At 39.1% G+C, this 19,428-nt stretch overlaps 1 protein-coding gene across 2 annotated transcripts in view; it reads left to right on the forward strand.

Annotated features, from left to right (window-relative positions):
* The first annotated feature begins 205 nt into the window (after positions 1–205).
* The window catches only part of CUNH2orf92 (chromosome unknown C2orf92 homolog), a 36,896-nt gene continuing 17,673 nt past the window's right edge, over positions 206–19,428 (forward strand). The window contains exons 1-5 of one of the 2 annotated variants that reach the window (XM_040453960.1): positions 206–366; positions 3,147–3,209; positions 12,312–12,368; positions 14,298–14,378; positions 15,042–15,092. In XM_040453960.1, coding sequence (XP_040309894.1) covers positions 306–366; positions 3,147–3,209; positions 12,312–12,368; positions 14,298–14,378; positions 15,042–15,092 — 313 coding nt within the window. In that variant the 5' untranslated portion in view covers positions 206–305. The remainder of the gene's footprint in view (positions 367–3,146; positions 3,210–12,311; positions 12,369–14,297; positions 14,379–15,041; positions 15,093–19,428) is intronic. The other variant, XM_040453961.1, reaches the window with a different exon arrangement.

The raw sequence follows: 19,428 nt of genomic DNA on the forward strand, positions 1-19,428 counted from the left end.
TTTAGGTTTTTTTGTTGTCACATGCAACTTTAGAATCCCGGTTAGTATCCTACCATCTTCAGGCTGCAGTGCACAAGGAGGGAAGAAGGCACTGCAGAACCAAAGGGAGTGAGTGGAGAGCCGATATCCTCAGGGCGGCCAGTGTCCCCTTTTCATCCCTGCCCACAGACACCAGGCCCTGCCCCCCTCCCTGTGGAACTGCCCCCTACCTTGTTTCCATGTGTGACCTCACAGACTATCGGGTTCCACAGTATCCTGGAGCTCAAGGCTGCTAAGTCTGAAGGATTTCAAGAGATATACAGACTATGGCAAAGAGGACAGGAGTGGAGACCCTCTTCTTTGTTCTCTTCCTGGACTGTTGGCAAGGTACAGAGCTTCTACCCTTTCCATCTGATCGAAGGTACTGTCACAAATGTAGTGGCAGATACACAAGTGAGAGACTCACTGTGAGCCTAAATCAGGCAGGAAATGGTGTTTTCCTCCCATGAGTTCTGGAATGGTGAACACAGGGTTTCTCCCCACCTCTATCTTCCTTACCTCCCTGAATCTACCGTAGGGACCTCTTGCCCATAAGGGAGTAACTTTAACATTTTTCTTAACTGAAGCTTTCTCAAAAGACCTCTATGGGAGGGTAGCCCACATGTACATTGAGCTTTTTGTTATAAAGTTTTTCAAACATAAACAAAAGTAGAAAAATTAGCATGAGCCTCTATGTACCAATTAGGCTGATCTTGTTTCATCTATCCCCCGCCCCCGCACTACATTTTAAATGACAGCTTTTTTGAGATATAATTCACATATCATAAAATTTACACTTTTAAAGTATATAATTCAGTGGTTTTTAGTATATTCACAGAGTTGTGAATCAGCACTAATTTTAGAACATTTTCATCACCCCAAAAGTACTATCACACTCATTGTGTCACTCCCATGCCCTCTTTCCCACAGACCCTGGCAATCACTAATCTGCTGACTGCTCTATGGATTTGTCTAGTCTTGATATTTTCAAATCTTGATAGTTCAAATATAGTTCAAATAGTCTTGATAGTTCAAATATAGTTCATACATGTGATATTTTGTGACTGGCTTCTTTCACTTAACATGTTTCATGGTCCATCTGCATTGTAGCCTACATCAGTATTTCATTCCTTTCTATGGCTAAATAATATTCCATTATATGGATGTGCCACAGTTTGTTAATCCATTTATAATTCAATGGGCATTTGTGTTGTTTCCACACTTTGGCTATCTGAATAATGCTGTTATGAACATTTTATGAATATAGAGTTTTCAAAGTGAACATTAGATTTACATACTCTATTTTTAAGGTTTCACTGCATTTGGAACCACTTTTGCTATTTACTCAACAAATTAGCTGACAGCATTCTGGCAAATTCTCTCAGTGTAAAGATCCTGAGTCTGTGGAGAGAAGCAAAAAGGACAGTAGGTGCATTGTACAAATTGTCAGTCAGGGGTGACATTGGGAAAAGGGGAGAAGGTGACCACCCTTGTCAGGGTGCTTTAAAAACCAAAGCGTTTTGGGGTGCCTGGGTGGCGCAGTCGGTTAAGCGTCCGACTTCAGCCAGGTCAAGATCTCACGGTCCGTGAGTTTGAGCCCCGCGTCGGGCTCTGGGCTGATGGCTCAGAGCCTGGAGCCTGTTTCCGATTCTGTGTCTCCCTCTCTCTCTGCCCCTTGCCCGTTCATGCTCTGTCTCTCTCTGTCCCAAAAATAAATAAACGTTGAAAAAAAAAAAAAAAAACCAAAGCGTTTTTGTGAACAAATGTTTTACTGCATGGACTTACTTACACTTCCATCATATTTGTTCTTAATGATTCACTCATATCTCAACAAAAGAGAACTTTTTACTTCTTTCATTTACCAAAAAGCATTATACCCTGAAGTAATGTCTATGCACCATTAACTACCTGATTACCAATTTTCCTGTAGAGTTGAAAGATGCCATGTGCACAAATTACTCAATGGCTATGCACATTTTCTGTCAGGAAACCAGGTGAGAATCAGCATTGTCACTGGCTGTAAGAAGTTCAGATTCTTGCAGATACTTTATGAATGTTGAGGTACTCTGAGTAGGTGGGTGCTATGGTCCCGAAAATCCTTCGTTAGGGGATAAGTGTCTCTTCCTTGGTGGTTTGCCACTTCCCCGAGGCCAGAATAAAGGGCTGGCCTTGACCTAGAATCAAGAAGATTTGTGTAGACACTAAGATGTCACAATGTTCATAAAGGAAAGCCTGAAAATATAGTTCAAAATTCCATGAGTTTTTTACAGTCTTTTAGCTACAATTAATCCATATCCTTGATGTAGTCACATGAGTGTCAGCAGAAGTCTTGAAATCAGTCCATGATGGCCTAGGGGAGATTGTTGGCTCCACGCCTTTACATTTATACCTTCATTTTTTTATTCATCAGTGATAACATCAGGAATTCCTGGTGTTTTTCAAACAGGTCAAGTAGAGGTGGTCTCAGGCCTTCTGAGCCCCCTCCAAACATAGACCCTAATGTGGATTAGGGCTGAGTATGCAGTCGTATTGTTCTCTGTTTTCCAAAACAAGAAGGCATCCCATTTCCAAGATGGTCAAAGTTATTGCTTTTTGGCATCATTTCCTATGGAGGGTAAAGTTTTGTTGAGAAGACACTGAGATATGTGTCCATCTGTCTTTGCACCCCCCCCCCCCCACAAAAAACAACAAACAACTGAGCACTGAGCATAACCCTGCTTGGACCCAGTGCCATTTATTGCAGTTCAGAGTAGATAACAATGGGACACGATAAGGGGAGAGCACTTTTCAGTCTACAGATGACATAAGCAAATTTCATCTTACCCCCTCCTCACGGGCCTCTGTGGCTGGCTTCTTTCCTACCAGTCTCAGATGAGAAAACCAAATCCCACAGAACTTTACTGCCCAAGGTCACAAGGCACTCAAAAGGTGGACTAGAACCCAAGTGTGGTGCTCTTTCTCCTAAAGCAGGTAAAGTGCATGATGTTCCCCTCAAAATACCATGCAAAGCAGTATTGATTTAAGAATACATGCACACACGCTCTCTCTTTCAAAAATAAATTAATTTTAAAAAATACATGCAGATCAAATGAAAGATTTAATTACAGATGAAGTTTATTTCCCCACAGGCTCAAATACTGAATTTTCATCAAGTTCAAAAAATTTGGATGAAGGTTTGGCTAAACTATTTGGTAGGTACCTCCCTCGTGTGAAGCCATCAGGCTGTCTTTGAAGAGTCTCATGCTTGTCCACAGATGTCTCTCAGATAGCGTGATGGTTTGGTGGGAGGGAACGTGCTTGCCTTGAAGCTGGAACTGGTTCTTTGAAGTGTCAGAGTCCCAGGAAATTAAAGCATAGAAGATAAACAGTTAGAAAGGATTGTGCCCCTCAAAGGGGGGTCCCTGTAGCAGCAGCAGGGCCTCTATGTGGGAGTTATTGCAAATGTTGAGTCAGACCCCATCTTAGACCAGCTGTATCACATCTGCCTGACAAGGTGCCTGACAAGGTATCTGAGGCTTAACCAACTGAGCCACCCAGGCGCCCCTGCAGTCTGTGGGTTTGAGCCCCACATTGGGCTTTGTGCTGACAGCTCAGAGCCTGGAGCCTGCTTCAGATTCTGTGTCTCCCTCTCTCTCTGCCCCTCTCCAACTTGTGCTCTGTCTCTCTGTCTCAAAAATAAATAAACATTAAAAAAAAAAAAAAGAAAGGAAAAGGACTCAATAAATGCCACATCAATGGAATTTGTGATGATTATTTTCTGTGGCCTAGCAAAGTAAACTTAGAAGGGAAAAATAAAACGTCCCCAAGGGACAGATAGAAACTATCTTTTAAAAAGGAGGAAAACTTGGGGCACCTGGATGATTCAGTTGGTTAAGCATCAGACTCTATCAAGAGTCTGGTATCAACCAGCTCAGGTCTTGATCTCAGGGTCGTGAGTTCTAGCTCCACGTTGGGCCCCATGCTGGGCCTGAAGCGTTCTACATAAATAAATAAATAAATAAATAAATAAATAAATAAATAAATAAAACTAATATTTCAAAAATATATAACTATGAAAAATTACTAACAGTTTTATAAGGGAAGAGTTTTCTGAACTTATGCAATCTGTTATTCTCCCTGTCCTCCCCAGGCTCCACCCAATTTTTATAGATACACTTTTCATACACAACATTTATAAATGAATTTTGAAACTGTCTGGGGATAGCCTTGCCCCTGGGGTTTGTCATGTCCTGGGAAGTCCTGATGAGACTTGGAATTTTCTGGGTCAGCCCCTCCCTCACTGCAGGTTCTTCTCTGAGGCACAGGATGTGTCATGTGGGATCTCAGTCTGCAGCAGCCCTTCCAGGACTACCTCAAAGACTTTTATGATGTTTGCAGCTCATCCAGTTAGTGTCCCAGGAAGCTAGTCCCTGCATGTCACATACTGACCCATTTGGATTGCTGACATCACTATGGCACCAGAGTGTAGTCTACTGACGCCCGATATCTATGTACAGGAGTGACTCAGTAAATATCATGGTTAACTGGATCCAGAGCTCACCTGGCAGGGCCCACTACTTCTCAGTCTGCTGAGCCTACTGCCTGCCTTCTGGCTGCCTTGAGCTGAGCTGGTTTTCCAGCTTGTCATATTGTTCTGTGCAGCTGTGTCAGTGTGTTCGGTTGTGTCTGTGTGTACTTCTGTCTCTCCCATGTGCCTGGATGGCTCAGGGGTGCAGACCAGGCAGCAGGTCTCAGTCTGCTTTGTTTGTGTTTTCTTTAAAATATCTAACCATTCAGTGCCTACTATCTATAAGTCAACCATTATACATTTCTTTTTTTTTTTTTAACGTTTATTTTTTTTGAGAGACAGAGAAAGACAGAACATGAGCTGGGGAGGGGCAGAGAGGGAGGGAGACACAGAATCCGAAGCAGGCTCCAGGCTCCTGAGCTGTCAGCACAGAGCCCTATGCAGAACTTGAACTCACGAACCGCGAGATCACAACCTGAGCCTAAGTCGGTCCCTTAACCGACTGAGCCACCCGGGCACCCCTATATTTCTTTGTACAGTTTGAGTTCCAAATGTTTATTTCAGTCCTGTTACTTTGAACATGGGCCACATTTTACCCTCAAACAATGCTATATGGCTCACAGTGATAAATGGTTCACAAAAATTTCGTTACTACTTTATGTATCCTTTCCCACATTTATTGAGATACAATTGACATATAACATTGTATAAGTTTAAGGTGTAAACATGGTGATTTGATATACATATATATTGCAAAATTATTAACACTGTAGTATTAACTAATTCCTCCAACTGCATCCCATAATTATTTCTTTTTTGTGGTGAGAACATTTAAGATCTACTCTCTTAACAACTTTCAAGTATATAATACAGTATCATTAACTATAAACACAATGTTATACATTAGGTCCCCACAACTTGTTCATCTTGTAACTGGAAGTTTGTAATTTTTGATCAGTACCTTCCCATTTTCCCCACCCCTTAGGCCCTGGCAATCACCATTCTACTTTGTTTCTATGAGTTTGAGTTTTTTAGATTCTATATGTAAGTGAAGTTACACAGTATTTGTGTATCTCTGGCTTATTTCACTTAGCATTATGCCCTCACGGTCCATTCATGTTGTTGCAAAAGACAGTATTTCCCATGGCTGAATAATATTCATTATAGATCTATATCTGTATCTATCTCACCTCTTCTTTATCCATTCATTCATTGATAGACACTTAGATTGTGTCCATATCTTGGCAATTGTGAATAATGCTGCAGTGAACATAGGAATGCAGATATTTCCTCGAGATCCTGTTTGCATTACCTTTGGATAATACCCAGAGGTGGGATTGCTGGATCCTATGATAGTTCTATTTTAACTTTTGGAGGAACTTTCATGCTGTTCCCATGGAGCCTGTACCAATTTACATCCCCACCAACAGTGCATAAGGGTTTCTTTTTCTCCACATCCACATGAATAGTTGTTATTTCTTGTCTTTTTGATGATAGCCAATCTCACAGGTGTGAGAATATGGCTTTCATTTGCATTTCCCTGATGATAAGTGATGTCGACATCATTTCAAGAATCTGTTGACCATTTTTATGTCTTCTTTGGAATAATGTCCATCTAATTCCTCTGACCATTTAAAAGTTGTATTGTTTATTTTTCTTCTATGAGTTGTATGAGGTCTTTATGTATTTTGGATATTAATCCCTTATCAGATATATGCTTTGCAAATATTTTCTTCCATTCTGTTTTTCATTTTGTTGATATTTTCTTTTGCTGTACAAAAGCTTTGTAGTTGGATATGGTCCCTCTTGTTTAGTTTTGCTTTTGTTCCCTGTGCTTTTGATATCATGTCCAAAAAATTGTTGCCAAGACTACTGTCAAGGAAATTTTCTCCTATGATTTCTTCTAGGATTTCGTGGTTTCAGTTATTAAGTCTTTAATCCATTTTGAGTAATTTTTTTTTGTGTGTGAGATGTGTATGATAATGGTCAATTTTCATTCTTTGCATGTGGCTATTCAGTTTTCTCAACACCATTTATTGAAGAGACTATCTTTTCCCCATTGAGGTTTTTTTTTTTTTTTTTGGTTTCTTGTCAAATATGAGTTGACTATATATGCAAAGTTTATTTGGGGGCTATCAGTTTTATTCCCTTAATCTATGTGTCTTTTTTTTTTAAATTTTTTTTTCAATATTTATTTTTGGGACAGAGAGAAACACAGCATGAACGGGGGAGGGGCAGAGAGAGGGAGACACAGAATCGGAAACAAGCTCCAGGCTCTGAGCCATCAGCCCAGAGCCTGACGCGGGGCTCGAACTCCCGGACTGCGAGATCGTGACCTGGCTGAAGTTGGACGCTTAACCGACTGCGCCACCCAGGCGCCCCATCTATGTGTCTATTTTTATGCCATACAATACTCTTTGATTGCTAAGGCTTTGTAGTATAGTTTGAAAGAAGGAAGTATGGTGCCTCCAGGATTGTTCCTTTCTCAGAATTGCTTTAGCTATTCAGGGTGTTCTGTGGTTCCAGATGAATTTTAGAATTGATTTTTCTATTTCTGTGAAAAATGCCATTGGGATTTTTTTTTTTTTTTTGAGAGAGCAAGTCGGGGAGAGGCATAGAGAGAGACAGAGACAGAGACAGAGACAGAGAGAGAGAATCCCAAGCAGGCTCCACGCTGTTAGCACAGAGCCCAAATGAGGCCCGATCCCACAAACTGTGAGATCATGACCTGAGCCAAAATCAAGAGTCAGACGCTTAACTGATTGAGGCACCCAGGCCTCCTGTCATTGGGATTTTGATAGGGATTCCATTAAATCTATAAATGGCTTTGGATAGTACGGACATTATAACAATATTGATTCTTCTGATCCATGAACATGGGATATCTTTCCATTTGTTTGTGTCTTTGTCAACTTTTTTTCACCAAAGTCTTGTCGTTTTAAGTGTATAGATCTTTCACGTCTTTGGTTAATTTTTTCTAAGTATTTCATTGTTTTTAATGCTATTGTGAATGAGATTCTTTTCTTTTTTTAAAGCAGATTTTATTTATTTATTTATTTATTAAAAAAATTTTTTAATGCTTATTTGTTTTTGAGAGAGAGAGAGAGAGAGAGAGCATGAGCAGGGGAGGGGCAGAGAGAGAGGGTGACACAGAATCTGAAGGAGGCTCCAGGCTCTGAGCTGTCAGCACAGAGCCCAACATGGGGCTCCAACTCAGAAGCCATGAGATCATGACTTGAGCTGAAGTTGGACCATTAACCGACTGAACCACCCAGGCGCCCTGAGATTTTTTTCTTTTCAGATGCTTCATTGTTAGTATATAGAATTGTAACTGATTTCTATGATTTTGTATCCTGCAACTTTACTAAGTTCATTGATTATTTCTAACAGTTTTTGGGTGGAGTCTTTAGGATTTTCTCTGTATGAGATTATATCATCTGCAAACAAAGATAATTTTACTTCTTTCTTTTTTTTAAAATTTTTTTGATCTTTATTTATTTTTGAGAGAGAGAGAGAGAGTATGAGCAGAGGAGGAGGAGCAGAGAAAGAGGGAGACACAGAATCCAAAGCAGGGTCCAGGCCCTGAGCGGTCGGCACAGAGCCCTATGTGGGGCTCGAACTCATGAACCGTGAGATCCTGACCTGAGCCGAAGTTGGACGCTCAACTGACTGAGCCACCCAGGTGCCCCTACTTCTTTCTTTTCTGATTTAGATGACTTTTATTTCTTTTTCTTGCCTGAGTGCTCTGGCTAGCACTTCCAGTACTGTGTTGAATAGGAATGATGAGAGTCAGCACCTTTCTCTTGTTCCTGACCTTAGATGAAAAGCTTTCAACTTTCACTGTTGAATATGGCGTTAGCTGTGGGCTTGTCATATGTGGCCTTTATGATGTTAAGGTATGTTACTTCTACACTCAATTTGTTGAGCATTTTTATCATGAAAGCATGTTGTATTTTGTCAAGTGTTTTTTTCTGCATCTGTTGAGGTGACCATATGATCACCTTTCATTCTATTAATGTGGTATATCACATTTATTGATTTACATATGTTGAATCATCCTTGAATTTGATGGATAAATTCCATTTGATTATGGTGTATGATCCTTTTAATGTGCATTTTAATTGTTTGCTAATATTTTGTTGAGAAGTTTGCATTTGTATTCATCAGAGATACTGGTCTGTAGTTTTCTTATCTGGCTTTTCATGTATTATTTGGCTTTGCTAGTCTTGTAAAGTGAGTTTGGGAGTGTTTCCTCTTATTCAGTTTTTTTGAGGAGGATTGGTATTAATTATTCTTTAAATGTTTCGTAGAATTAACCTGTTAAGCCATCTGGTCCTGGGTTTTTTCTTTGCTGGGGAGATTTTGATTATTGATTCAATCTCCTTACTCATTATTGGTCTGTTAAGATTTCCTATTTCTTCATGATTCAGTCTTGGTACATTGTTTGTTTCTAGGAATTTATCCATTTCTTCCAGGTTGTTCAATTTTTTGGTATAATAGTTCATAGTAGTCTTATGATCCTGTGGTATCAGTTGTAATGTTTCCTCTTTCATTTAAGATGACTCTTCTCAATGTTTTCCTTGGTTTAGCTAAAGATTTGCCAATTTTGTGTATCTTTTTAATAAACCAACTCTTACTTTTGTTTATCTTTTCTATTATTTTTCTTGTATCTGTTTCATTTATTTTTCCCCTGATCTTTGTTATTTCTTTCCTTCTTCAAACTTTGGGCTTAGCTTGTTCTTCATTTTCTAGTTCCTTGAGATATGAAGTCAGGTTGTTTATTTCAAATCTTTATTTTTTTCTTAATGTGGGCATTTATTGCTATAAACTACCCTCTTAGAACTGTTTTTATAGCATTCCATAAGTTTTGGTAAGTTGTGTTTCCATTTTTGTTTGTTTCAAGATTTTTTAAACTTCCCTTTTGATTTCTTCTTTGACCCATTGGTTGTTTAGCACTGTGTATGTGTGCGCGTGCGTGTGTGTGTGTGTGTGTGTGTGTGTGTGTGTGTGTGTTTAATGCTTATTTATTTTTGAGAGAGAGAGAGAGAAGGAGACAGAGAGAATGAGCAGGGGAGAGGCAGAGAGAGAGAGGGAGACACAGAATCTGAAGCAGGCTCCAGTCTCTGAGCTGTCAGTACAGAGCCTGATGCAGTGCTCAAACCCATGAACCATGGGATCATGACCTGAGCCAACATCAGATGTTTAACCAACTGAGGCCCCCAGGTGCCCCCAGGACTGTGTTGTTTAATTTCCACATATTTGTGAATTTTCCAGCTTTCCTCCTGGTATTGTTTTTTAGTTTTATACCTTTGTGGTCACCGTGAAATCATTGGTATGGTTTCAATCTTCTTAAATTTGCTAAGACTTGTTTTGTGATCTAATATATGATCTAATCTGGATAATGCTCTGTGTGTACTTGGGAAGAATGTAGGGTTTTTGTTTGTTTGTTTAAATGTTTATTTTTGAGAGAGAGAGAAAGAGAGAGAGAGAGGGAGAAGACCAGTGGGGGAGAGGCAGAGAGAGAATGTGACACAGGATCTGAAGTGGGTTCTGTGCTGACAGCAGAGAGCCTGATGCGGGGCTCAAATTCACGAACCATGAGATCATGACCTGAGCTGAAGTTAGATGCTTAACCGACTGAGCCACCCAGATGCCACAGGAGAATGTGTTTTCTGCTGCTGTTGGATGGAATGCTCTGTATATGTATGTTAGGTACATTTGGTCTAAAATATGGTTCAAGTCCAACATTTCCTTGTTGCTTTTTCTGTCTAGTTGATCTGTCCATGGTTGAGATTGGGAAAAGCTGATTGCTCACTGTGCTCTTCCTTTCCTGGCATGGGGAAATCTTTCTAGCTGGGAAGTTCCCTCTTGATGTTGAGCTCTGCCAGCTTAGGATGTGGGATGATGCAGACAAAATGAAGCTGTCTTCCTTCTCTCACGAGCAGGGGAGAGGCAGAGGGAGAGAGAGAATCTTAAGTAGGCTCCATGCCCAGTATGAAGCCAGACATGGGTCTTGATCTCAAGACCATGAGATCATGACCATGAGATCATAACTTAAGCTGAAATCAAGAGTCAGATCCTTAATTGACTGAGCCACCCAAGCACCCCAGTCTTCCTTCTCTTTTTATGCGACTATCTTAGGGTTTTTTTTGTTGTTGTTGTTCCATGTGTTGCTAAAGTTTCTGAGGTGGAACTCTCTCAGGGCTGTTTTTGTTCATAGATAGCTGTATAATTATTAATCTGTGTCAGAGGATGGAGACCATGATCTCCTATGTCACCATTTTTGTGATGCCACTCTCTCCATCCTCTTTGAAGCTCCAGCACCTTGTGTGGTTTCTGAGTAGAGCTAGGGCTTGGTAAAAAGTTGTACAAATGATCCATAGTCTTCCACTTTGTCCCAGTGTACACAGGCATTATGAATTTTAGGAACTTATGCTTGGTTCTTCCATATAATAATGGGTCATCAAATCTGAGTGGCCAGGATCATCTCAGTGAGACGCATTCAGGTGTTGCCTTAAACTTGGCTGCAATAACTGAAGTATCTGAATTTAGTGGCTTAAACAAGGAGGAGGAGTTTATTTTCCTTCTGTTCCAAACAGTCTGAGGGAAGCAAGCTGGTGCCACGCTCAGTGACTTTGGTCAGAGCCTTGACTAGTGCTTGTGTCTCTTGTATATAAGATGGCTTCTGCAGCTCCAGACATCATATCTGCTTTCAAGGTAGGAGATAAAAGGGATGTGGAAGTACAGCCCCAGCATTACATTTTCTTCTCTCTAGTAAGATTCTTCCAGGGTTCCAGGAGTCTCCAGAGGACTTTTGTGTGTCCCATAGCCCTCCCCTGGCTGCCAGGGAGGCTGGAAAGGAAGTGTCTTTCCAAGGGCTGGTCCCTGAGTTCTAATCACTACTAGGCCCAATGGAGGCAAAATTGGCTGGTGATGGAATGCTACAGAATCTGTGACAGATATCCTTTTTCCTGTCATATGTTAATGGCATCTTTGTTTCCTTTGTATTTAATGTCTTTTTTCTTCCTTCTCCACATATTACTCCACTTGTGCTTGATTCCAATGAGCAGAAAACAAGCAATATTTACTAGTGGATCAGGGGTTATTGTTACAAATAAGATGATGATTAGCAGTTTCCAGATATTTGGCCTTTAGGATGATCCTCACACCGACACTATTGTTTTCACATATGTTGTTTTATTCAATTTTCACAAAACCTCTATGAGTCAAACAATCATATCTTTATCCTACCAGTGAGGGAAATGAAGATCAAAGAAATGGAGTTATTTGCCCAAGATCACCTGTTGGCAAACAACAAAATCAGAATGTGGGTCTAGATGTGTCTGCCACAAAACAGGATCTTCACTATGAGAAGCTTCCTACAAGTGGTAGTAGGTCTTACTGGAAGAAAATAATGCGGATCTTGTGGAAATAAGAAAGAGGTTTGTTCGTACAGAGGGACTGCTTGGGGGCAGTTTCAGAGGTGGGGAGAAGGACAACAGGAGCAAAAAGAAAAACCATGACATTAAATATCATGAGATTTGGGGCAAAATTTCTAGTCTCATATCCATAGTAAGTAATGTTTCCTTCTAGAATATCTAGTGAAATCTCAATTTTTCAGAAATGATTTAGGTAGATTAAATTCTCCTTCTTAAGACAAGGCATTTTAGAGTATAACATTATGTGTCTGTTGCATTTGTATCCTTTATTCACTGATTTCATAGACTACTTTAGGTACTTTTCCTGGACTGCTGGTATTAACATGCCTTTCTTTGCTTCACTTGAGATGAAATTCAACTGCAAGTGTTTTCCAAAGTTCCATTTGATGATACAAGAACAGCAGGCAAGTCAATTACAAAGAGAGAAGTTAAGGAAAGCAAGTATATGCCTTTAAAATTATAAGTGTACATACTTATAAAACCTATGTGTTGTATTATTTGTACTACCCTATCATTTTAACATTCTTAACCAAGGTATGTAGGGGCAAAACCAAACTGAGATGTGGAAGAAAACATTGTCCAATACTCTCTATGACCTTCTGCCAACTATGGAAGTCTGTGGTCTAAAGTACAAATATCACTATATTTTGGGGGTGATCTCTGAAGTTCATGTGTCAGGGAGGTTCTCTCACTCTGCAGGCTGTTCAGAGGATGAGAACCAGATTTGCAAGTGGTGTTCACTTTTCCTGGTAACACTTGCTGTGAGTAGTGTAATGACTTTCTATTCAACAGCACTTTATAGTTCAATGTTCACGAGTGCCCTGGTCATTGATTTGGGATAGTAAAGCCTTCTCACATCCCTCCCCACATCTCCCCACCCTACACCCTAGCCTCTGGAAAATATTTGCACAAAGAGACAGAGCCACTTTCTCCCTTTGGACTGATGCTCAAATGCCAAAGCTGAGAGGAAGAAGCTGGTCACATGGGAAAAACATGTACATTAACCTAAATCACACAGGTGACAGAGAAACTTTAATGTGGCACTGTGTGCATTAGGAAAAAAATTTAAATTGGATAATTATTTATCAGGATAAGCCAGGCATGTATGCCACGTTGAAATTATGAAACTATTAGCAAACCATTTTTAGAGCTAACAGTCCTCCCCATGCATTTCACAAACCACAGATTAAAGTGAATATTTTACTGTGTAGTCATGATGGGGCAGGGTGCATAATGTTATTTGGGGCATATGTGCATAATGCTCCCTTGGCTGACACAATATGAGGAACACATTTTTAACAAAGTGCATTGAATTCACCAATGTTTCATCACCAGAGAACTGCACATTATTCACTTATTGAATCAAAGTAGTCATTGTTGACTCAGTGCTTTTCCATTTATACCTTCATTTTTTATTCATCAGTGACAACATTAGGAATTCCTGGTGCTTATCCAATAGGTCAGGTAGAGGTGGCCTCAGGCCCTCTGAGCCCCCTCCAAACATAGATGTGGATTAGGGCTGAGTATGCAGTAGTATTGTTCCCTGTTTTCCAAAACAAGAAGGCATCCCATTTCCAAGATGGTCAAAGTCATTGCTTGTTGACATCATTTCCTATGGAGGGGAAAGTTTTTGTTGAGAAGACACTGAGATAAGTGTCCATCTGTCTGTCATTTCTCCTCTCTGCCCTCTCCCCACCCTGCCCCCTGCCTCGGCAAAACAGCATTGAGCATAGCCAGGCTTGGACCCAGTGCCATTTATTGCACTTCATAGTAGATAATAACACTGGGACATCATAAAGGGAGAATACTTTTCAGTCTACAGATGACATAAGCAAATTTCATCTTACCCAATCCTCACAGGCCTCTTGTGGCTGGCTCCTTTTCCACCAGTCACAGATGAGAAAACCAAATTCCACAGAACTTTACTGCCCAAGGTCACAAGACACTCAAAAGGTGGACTAGAACCCAAAACTTATGCTTTTTCTCCTAAAGTAGGTAAAGTGCATGATGCTCCGCCTAAAATACCATGCAAAGAAGTATTGATTTAAAAAGATTTCATGTTGGAGCACCTGGGTGGCTCAGTTGGTTAAGTGTCTGACTCTTGATTTTGGCTCAGGTCATGATCTCACAGTTCATGGGATTGTGCCCTGTGTTGGACTCTGTGTTGACAGCATGGAGCCTGCTGGGGATTATTTCTCTCCTTCTCTCTCTCTCTGCCTTCCCCCTCCCCCTCCGCTTGTGCTCTGTCTCTCAAAATAAATACATAAACTTAAAAAAAAGTTTCATGTAGATCCAATGAATGATTCACACAGCTAAGGTTTATTTTCCCATAGGTTATCCTCAAAAAGAGAGCTTGAAAAATACTGAATTTGTATCAAGTTCAAATCAAGAAGAGCATTTGGCTAAACTATTTGGTAAGAAATCTCCTCGTGTGAAGTCATCAGGCTGTCTTTGAAGAATCTCTCCCTTGTCCACAGTTGTCTCTCAGATAACCTGATGCTTTGGTGGGAGGGAACGTGCTTGCCTTGAAGCTGGAACCAGTTCTTTGAAGTGTCAGAGTCCCAGCAAATTAAGCAAAGCATAGAAGATAAACAGTTGGAAAGGATTGTTCCCCTCAAAGGGGGGGTCCCTTTAGCAGCAGCAGAGCCTCCATGTGGGAGTTATTGCAAGTGCTGAGTCAGACTCCACCTCAGACCAGCTGTATCACATCTGCCTGACAAGGTGCCCAGGAGATTTCTATAGCAGTAGAGATGGCGAGGTCCTGAGGCTGAGATAAACCTTTTCCCCAGGTCTTCAGCCTTACTTGAGCATGAGAATCCCCTGGGGAGGTTGTTGAAAAGATGCCTGATCAGATTCTTCAGCATAGGATGAGATATTTGCACCAGTAGTTTTAAAGCTCTCCAGGTGATTCTATTTGGGACTCATTGATCTAAGTATCGCAAGTAACATTTGAGAAAACCAAGGCCTGGAAGGAAGATGGTGGGGTAAGAAGCTCCAGAAATATGTCTCTTCATCAGTGCTACAATTGAACTGCCAAGAAGTATCTTAAGCAACTATTTTGGAACCTTGGATTCTAGTTGAACGGTTGCATTGCCCAGAGGAATGCTTGAAGAGACTGGTAAATTTTGGTGAGTTTTAGTGTTTCATGTAGATCCTGCCACGCTCCATCCCCCGCCCCATAGCAGATAGCCAAGTAGTAGGCAGCCTGCATTCTCAGTGTAGCTTGCTGGTGCCAGAATGGGCAATAGGAGCCTGTCTTCAATATGTTAACTGCCTTTAATGAGTTAAGGAAATGAGAGATAAAGAACTTAAGGAAGTCAGGAAAACAATGTTTGAAAAAAATGAGAATATTAAAGAAACAAATTATAAAAAGGAACCAAAAAAATTCTAGAGTTGAAAAGTACAGTAGCTAAAATGAAAAACTCATTAGAGGGATTTGAGAGTAGATTTGAGTAGGCAGAAGTAAATATAAGTAAATTTGAACTTGGACAATTGAAATTATTTAGTCTGAGGAGCAGAAAGAAAAAAAGAAAAAAAAAAAACAAACAACAATGAGCCGAGGATGAGACATCTGTGAGACAGCATCAAGTGTATCAACATATATATTACAGAAATCCCAGGAGGTGAAGAGTTGGTGGCAGGGGGAAAGAGAATATATTTCAGGAAATAATGGCCCAAAACTTCCCAAGTCAGATGATTATATATGTCCAAGAAGCTCTAGAAACTCCAGGCATAAGTGCAACAGATTCACACTGAAACACATTATAGTCAAATTGTTGAAACCCGAAGACAAGTAGACAGTCTTGAAAGCAGCAAGGGGAAAGCTACTCATCATTTACAAGGGATTCTCAATAAGATTAATGGCTGATTTCTTCTCAAAAATCATGGAGGCCAGATGAAATGATATGACATATTTAAAGCCCTGAAATAAAAGTACTGTCAATTGATAATTTTATATTTGACAAAACTATACTTTGAGCATAAAAGATATGTCCAGATAAACAAAAGCTAAGAGATCTGCCTGTAAGAAATGCTAAAGAGAGTACTTCAGGCTGAAATGAAAGGACACTAGACAGTCAAAAGTTTAAGAATATAATGAACACTGGTAAAGGTGGCTACATAGGTAAATATAAAAACCAATATTATTATAATTTTGGTTTGTAACTTCATTCCTTTTTGCAATATGATTCAAAAGGCAACACATAAAACAGTAATTGTAGATTTATGTTAATGGACATACAATGGGTAAAGATGTAATTTGTGACAATATAGGTGAGGGTGCAGATTTATATGAGCAGAGTGTTTACATACTATTGAAATCAAGTTGGTATTATCACACTAGGTTGTTATAAGTTTAAAATGTTAGTTGTAGGGGTGCCTGGGTAGCTCAGTCAGTGAAGTGTTCGACTTTGGCTCAGATCATGATCTCATGATTTGTAAGTTTGAGCCCCACCTCGGGTTCTGTGCTGACAGCTCAGAGCCTGAAGCCTACTTCACATTCTGTCTCTCACTCTGCCCCCCTCTCAAAAATAAACATAAAATGAAATGTAATGAAATGAAATGAAATGAAATGAAATGAAATAAAATATTAGTTGTAATTCCCAAAGTAACCACAAGGAAAAGAACTAAAAAATATACAGAAAGGAATGAAGAAGGCAATTGAAATATAACATCACAAAAAAATAAACTAACTCCCAAAAGAAAGCAGGAATTGAGGGGAAAAAATTATAGGACACAAAAAACAAATAGCTAAATAGAAGAGGTTAATTCTTTATCTGTAATCACATTAAATATAAATGGATTAAACTCTTATTAAAGGGCAGAGATTAGCATATTGGCTAGAAAATCCAATTTTCTTGTTGGGAATGTAAGAGAACAGTATGGCTGTTCCTCAAACAATTAAAAATAGAAGTACCATGTGACCCAGCATCTCATATTTGGTTATATATCCCAAAGAATTGGAAGTCTCAAAGAGATATTTACCATGCTCATAGCAGCATTATTCACAATAGCCAAGAGGCAGAAGCAACGCTAGTGTCCATGGATGAATAGACTAATGAAATGTGGGATATACACACAATGGAATATTATTTAGCCTTAAAAAGGAAGGAAATTCCATCACATGCTACAACATGAATGTACCTTGAGGGTATTATGCCAAATGAAATAAGCCAGTCACAGAAAAACAAATACTGTATGATTCTACTTATAAGCGGTATCTAAAGTCAACTTCAGAGAAACAAAGTAGAGTGGTAGTTTCCAGGGGCTGGGGCTGGGGTAGGGGGAGAGGAAATAGGGAGTTGTTGTTTAATGAGTATAGTATTTCAGTTTTGCATGATGAGAAAGTTCTAGATATCTCTTATACAACACTGAATAAACAACACTACTGTACTGTATGCTTAAAAATGGTTAAGATGAATGGGGTGCCTGACTCAGTCAGTGGAACATGCGACTCTTGATCTTGGGATTGTGGGTTTGAGCCCCACATTGGGTGAAGAGATTACGTAAAAATAAAATATTTTAAAAAATTATTAGGATGGTAATTTTTGATATGTGTTTTTTACAACTAAAAGTAAAACTTATTTTAAAATTTAACATCCTTTTGTGATAAAAACACTCAATAAACTAGGAATACAAAGGCACTTCCTCTATGTGATAAAGGCCATATATGAAAAATACACATGATACTCAATGATGAAAGAATATAAGTTTTTCCTCTAATATTAGGCATAAGACATTTTTGCCAATTCTTCCCACATAGACTGTAAGTACTAGCAGAGAAATTAGACAAGAAAACGAAACAAAAGATCTAAAATGGATCACAAAAAAAAGTTCACAAAAAATTGTTAGAGCTAAAAAATTAACTCACATAATCATCAGTTCTCTATAGTTAAGTCTGTTTCTTGGTTTGCCTCTCTCTCTTTCTCTCTTCCCCCTCCCTTCTCTTGTTTGTTTTATTTCTTAAATTTCACATATGAGTGAAATCATATGGTATTTGTTTTTCTCTGACTGACTTATTTTGCTTGGTATTTTAGTCTGTAGCTACATATGAAAGTTTGCAGGGTATAAAAACAACACAGAAAAATCATTTGTATTTCTATACTCTGATATGAATAGTCCAAAGAAAATAAAGAAGACAATTCTATTTACAATGACATCAAAAATATTAAAATACTTAGGAATACATTTAGTGAAGGAGGCAAGTGACTTGTACACAGATGGGTACAAAACAGTGCTGGAAGAAATTAAAGAAGACCTAAATAAATGGAAAGATATCAGATTTTCCTGGATTTAAAGACTTACTATTATAAAGATGACAATAGTCCCCAAAGTGATCTACAGATTCAATGCAATCCCTATCAAAATTACAAATGCATTTTTTTTTGCAAAAATAGAAAAACTTATTGTGAAATTCCTATAGAATCTCAGTAGGCCCAAAGTAGTCAAAATAATCTTGAAACCAAAGAACAAATTTGGAAGAATCACACTTCCTCATTTCAAAGCTTACTACAAAGCTACAGTGATTAAGAGAGTATGGCACTGGTGTAAGGCTATCTATATATATAGATCAATGGAACAGAATAGAGTCCAGAAATGAATGCATACATCCATGGTCAGTTGATTTTCAACAAGGGTGTGAAGACAGTTCAAGGGGAAAGAGAAGTCTCTTTAATAAATTGTCCTGGGAAAATTGGGTATTCACATGCAAAAAAATGAAGCTGGGTCTTTACACTATATACAAAAATTAAAACTAAACTGGGTGAAAGATCTAAATTTATGAGCTAAAGCTAACGCTTCTGGAAGAAAATGTAGGAGAAAATCTTCATGACCTTGGATTAGGCAAAGATGCATTAATTTTGACAACAAAATCACAGGCAACAAAAGAAAAAATAAATTAGACTTCACCAAAATTAAAAACTTTGTGCAGCAAGGAATACTATCAAGATAGTGAAAAGAAAACCCACAGAATAGAACTAGATATTTGCAAATCATATATCTGATAAAGGATTAAGATCTAGAGTATATAGAGAGAGCTCCTATGGCTCAAAAGCAACAACAACAAAAAAAACCCCAACCAAATAAATGGTCCAATTTAAAAATGAGCAAAGGGATTGAATAGATATTTTCCAAAGATATACAAAATGGAATAAGAATATGAAAAGTTAGTCAATTTACTAGTCATTAGGGAAATGCAAATCAAAACCACAATAAGATAACATTGCACCTGTTAGAATGTGTATTATTTATTTATTTACTTAAAAAAATTTTAAGTTTATTTGTTTATTTTGAGAGAGAGAGAGAGAGAGAGGCAGGGAGGGGCAGAGAGACAGAATCCAAGCAGGCTCCACCCTTTCAGTGCAGAGCCTGATGTGGGGCTCAAACTCACGAACCCTGAGACCATGACTTGAGCCGAAATCAAGAGTCCGATGCTTAACTGACTGAGCTACCCAGGTGCCCAAAGAA

This window comes from Herpailurus yagouaroundi, unplaced genomic scaffold (assembly GCF_014898765.1).
Source record: "Herpailurus yagouaroundi ecotype Mexico unplaced genomic scaffold, PumYag 210, whole genome shotgun sequence".
In the NCBI taxonomy this organism is placed as follows: domain Eukaryota; kingdom Metazoa; phylum Chordata; class Mammalia; order Carnivora; family Felidae; genus Herpailurus; species Herpailurus yagouaroundi.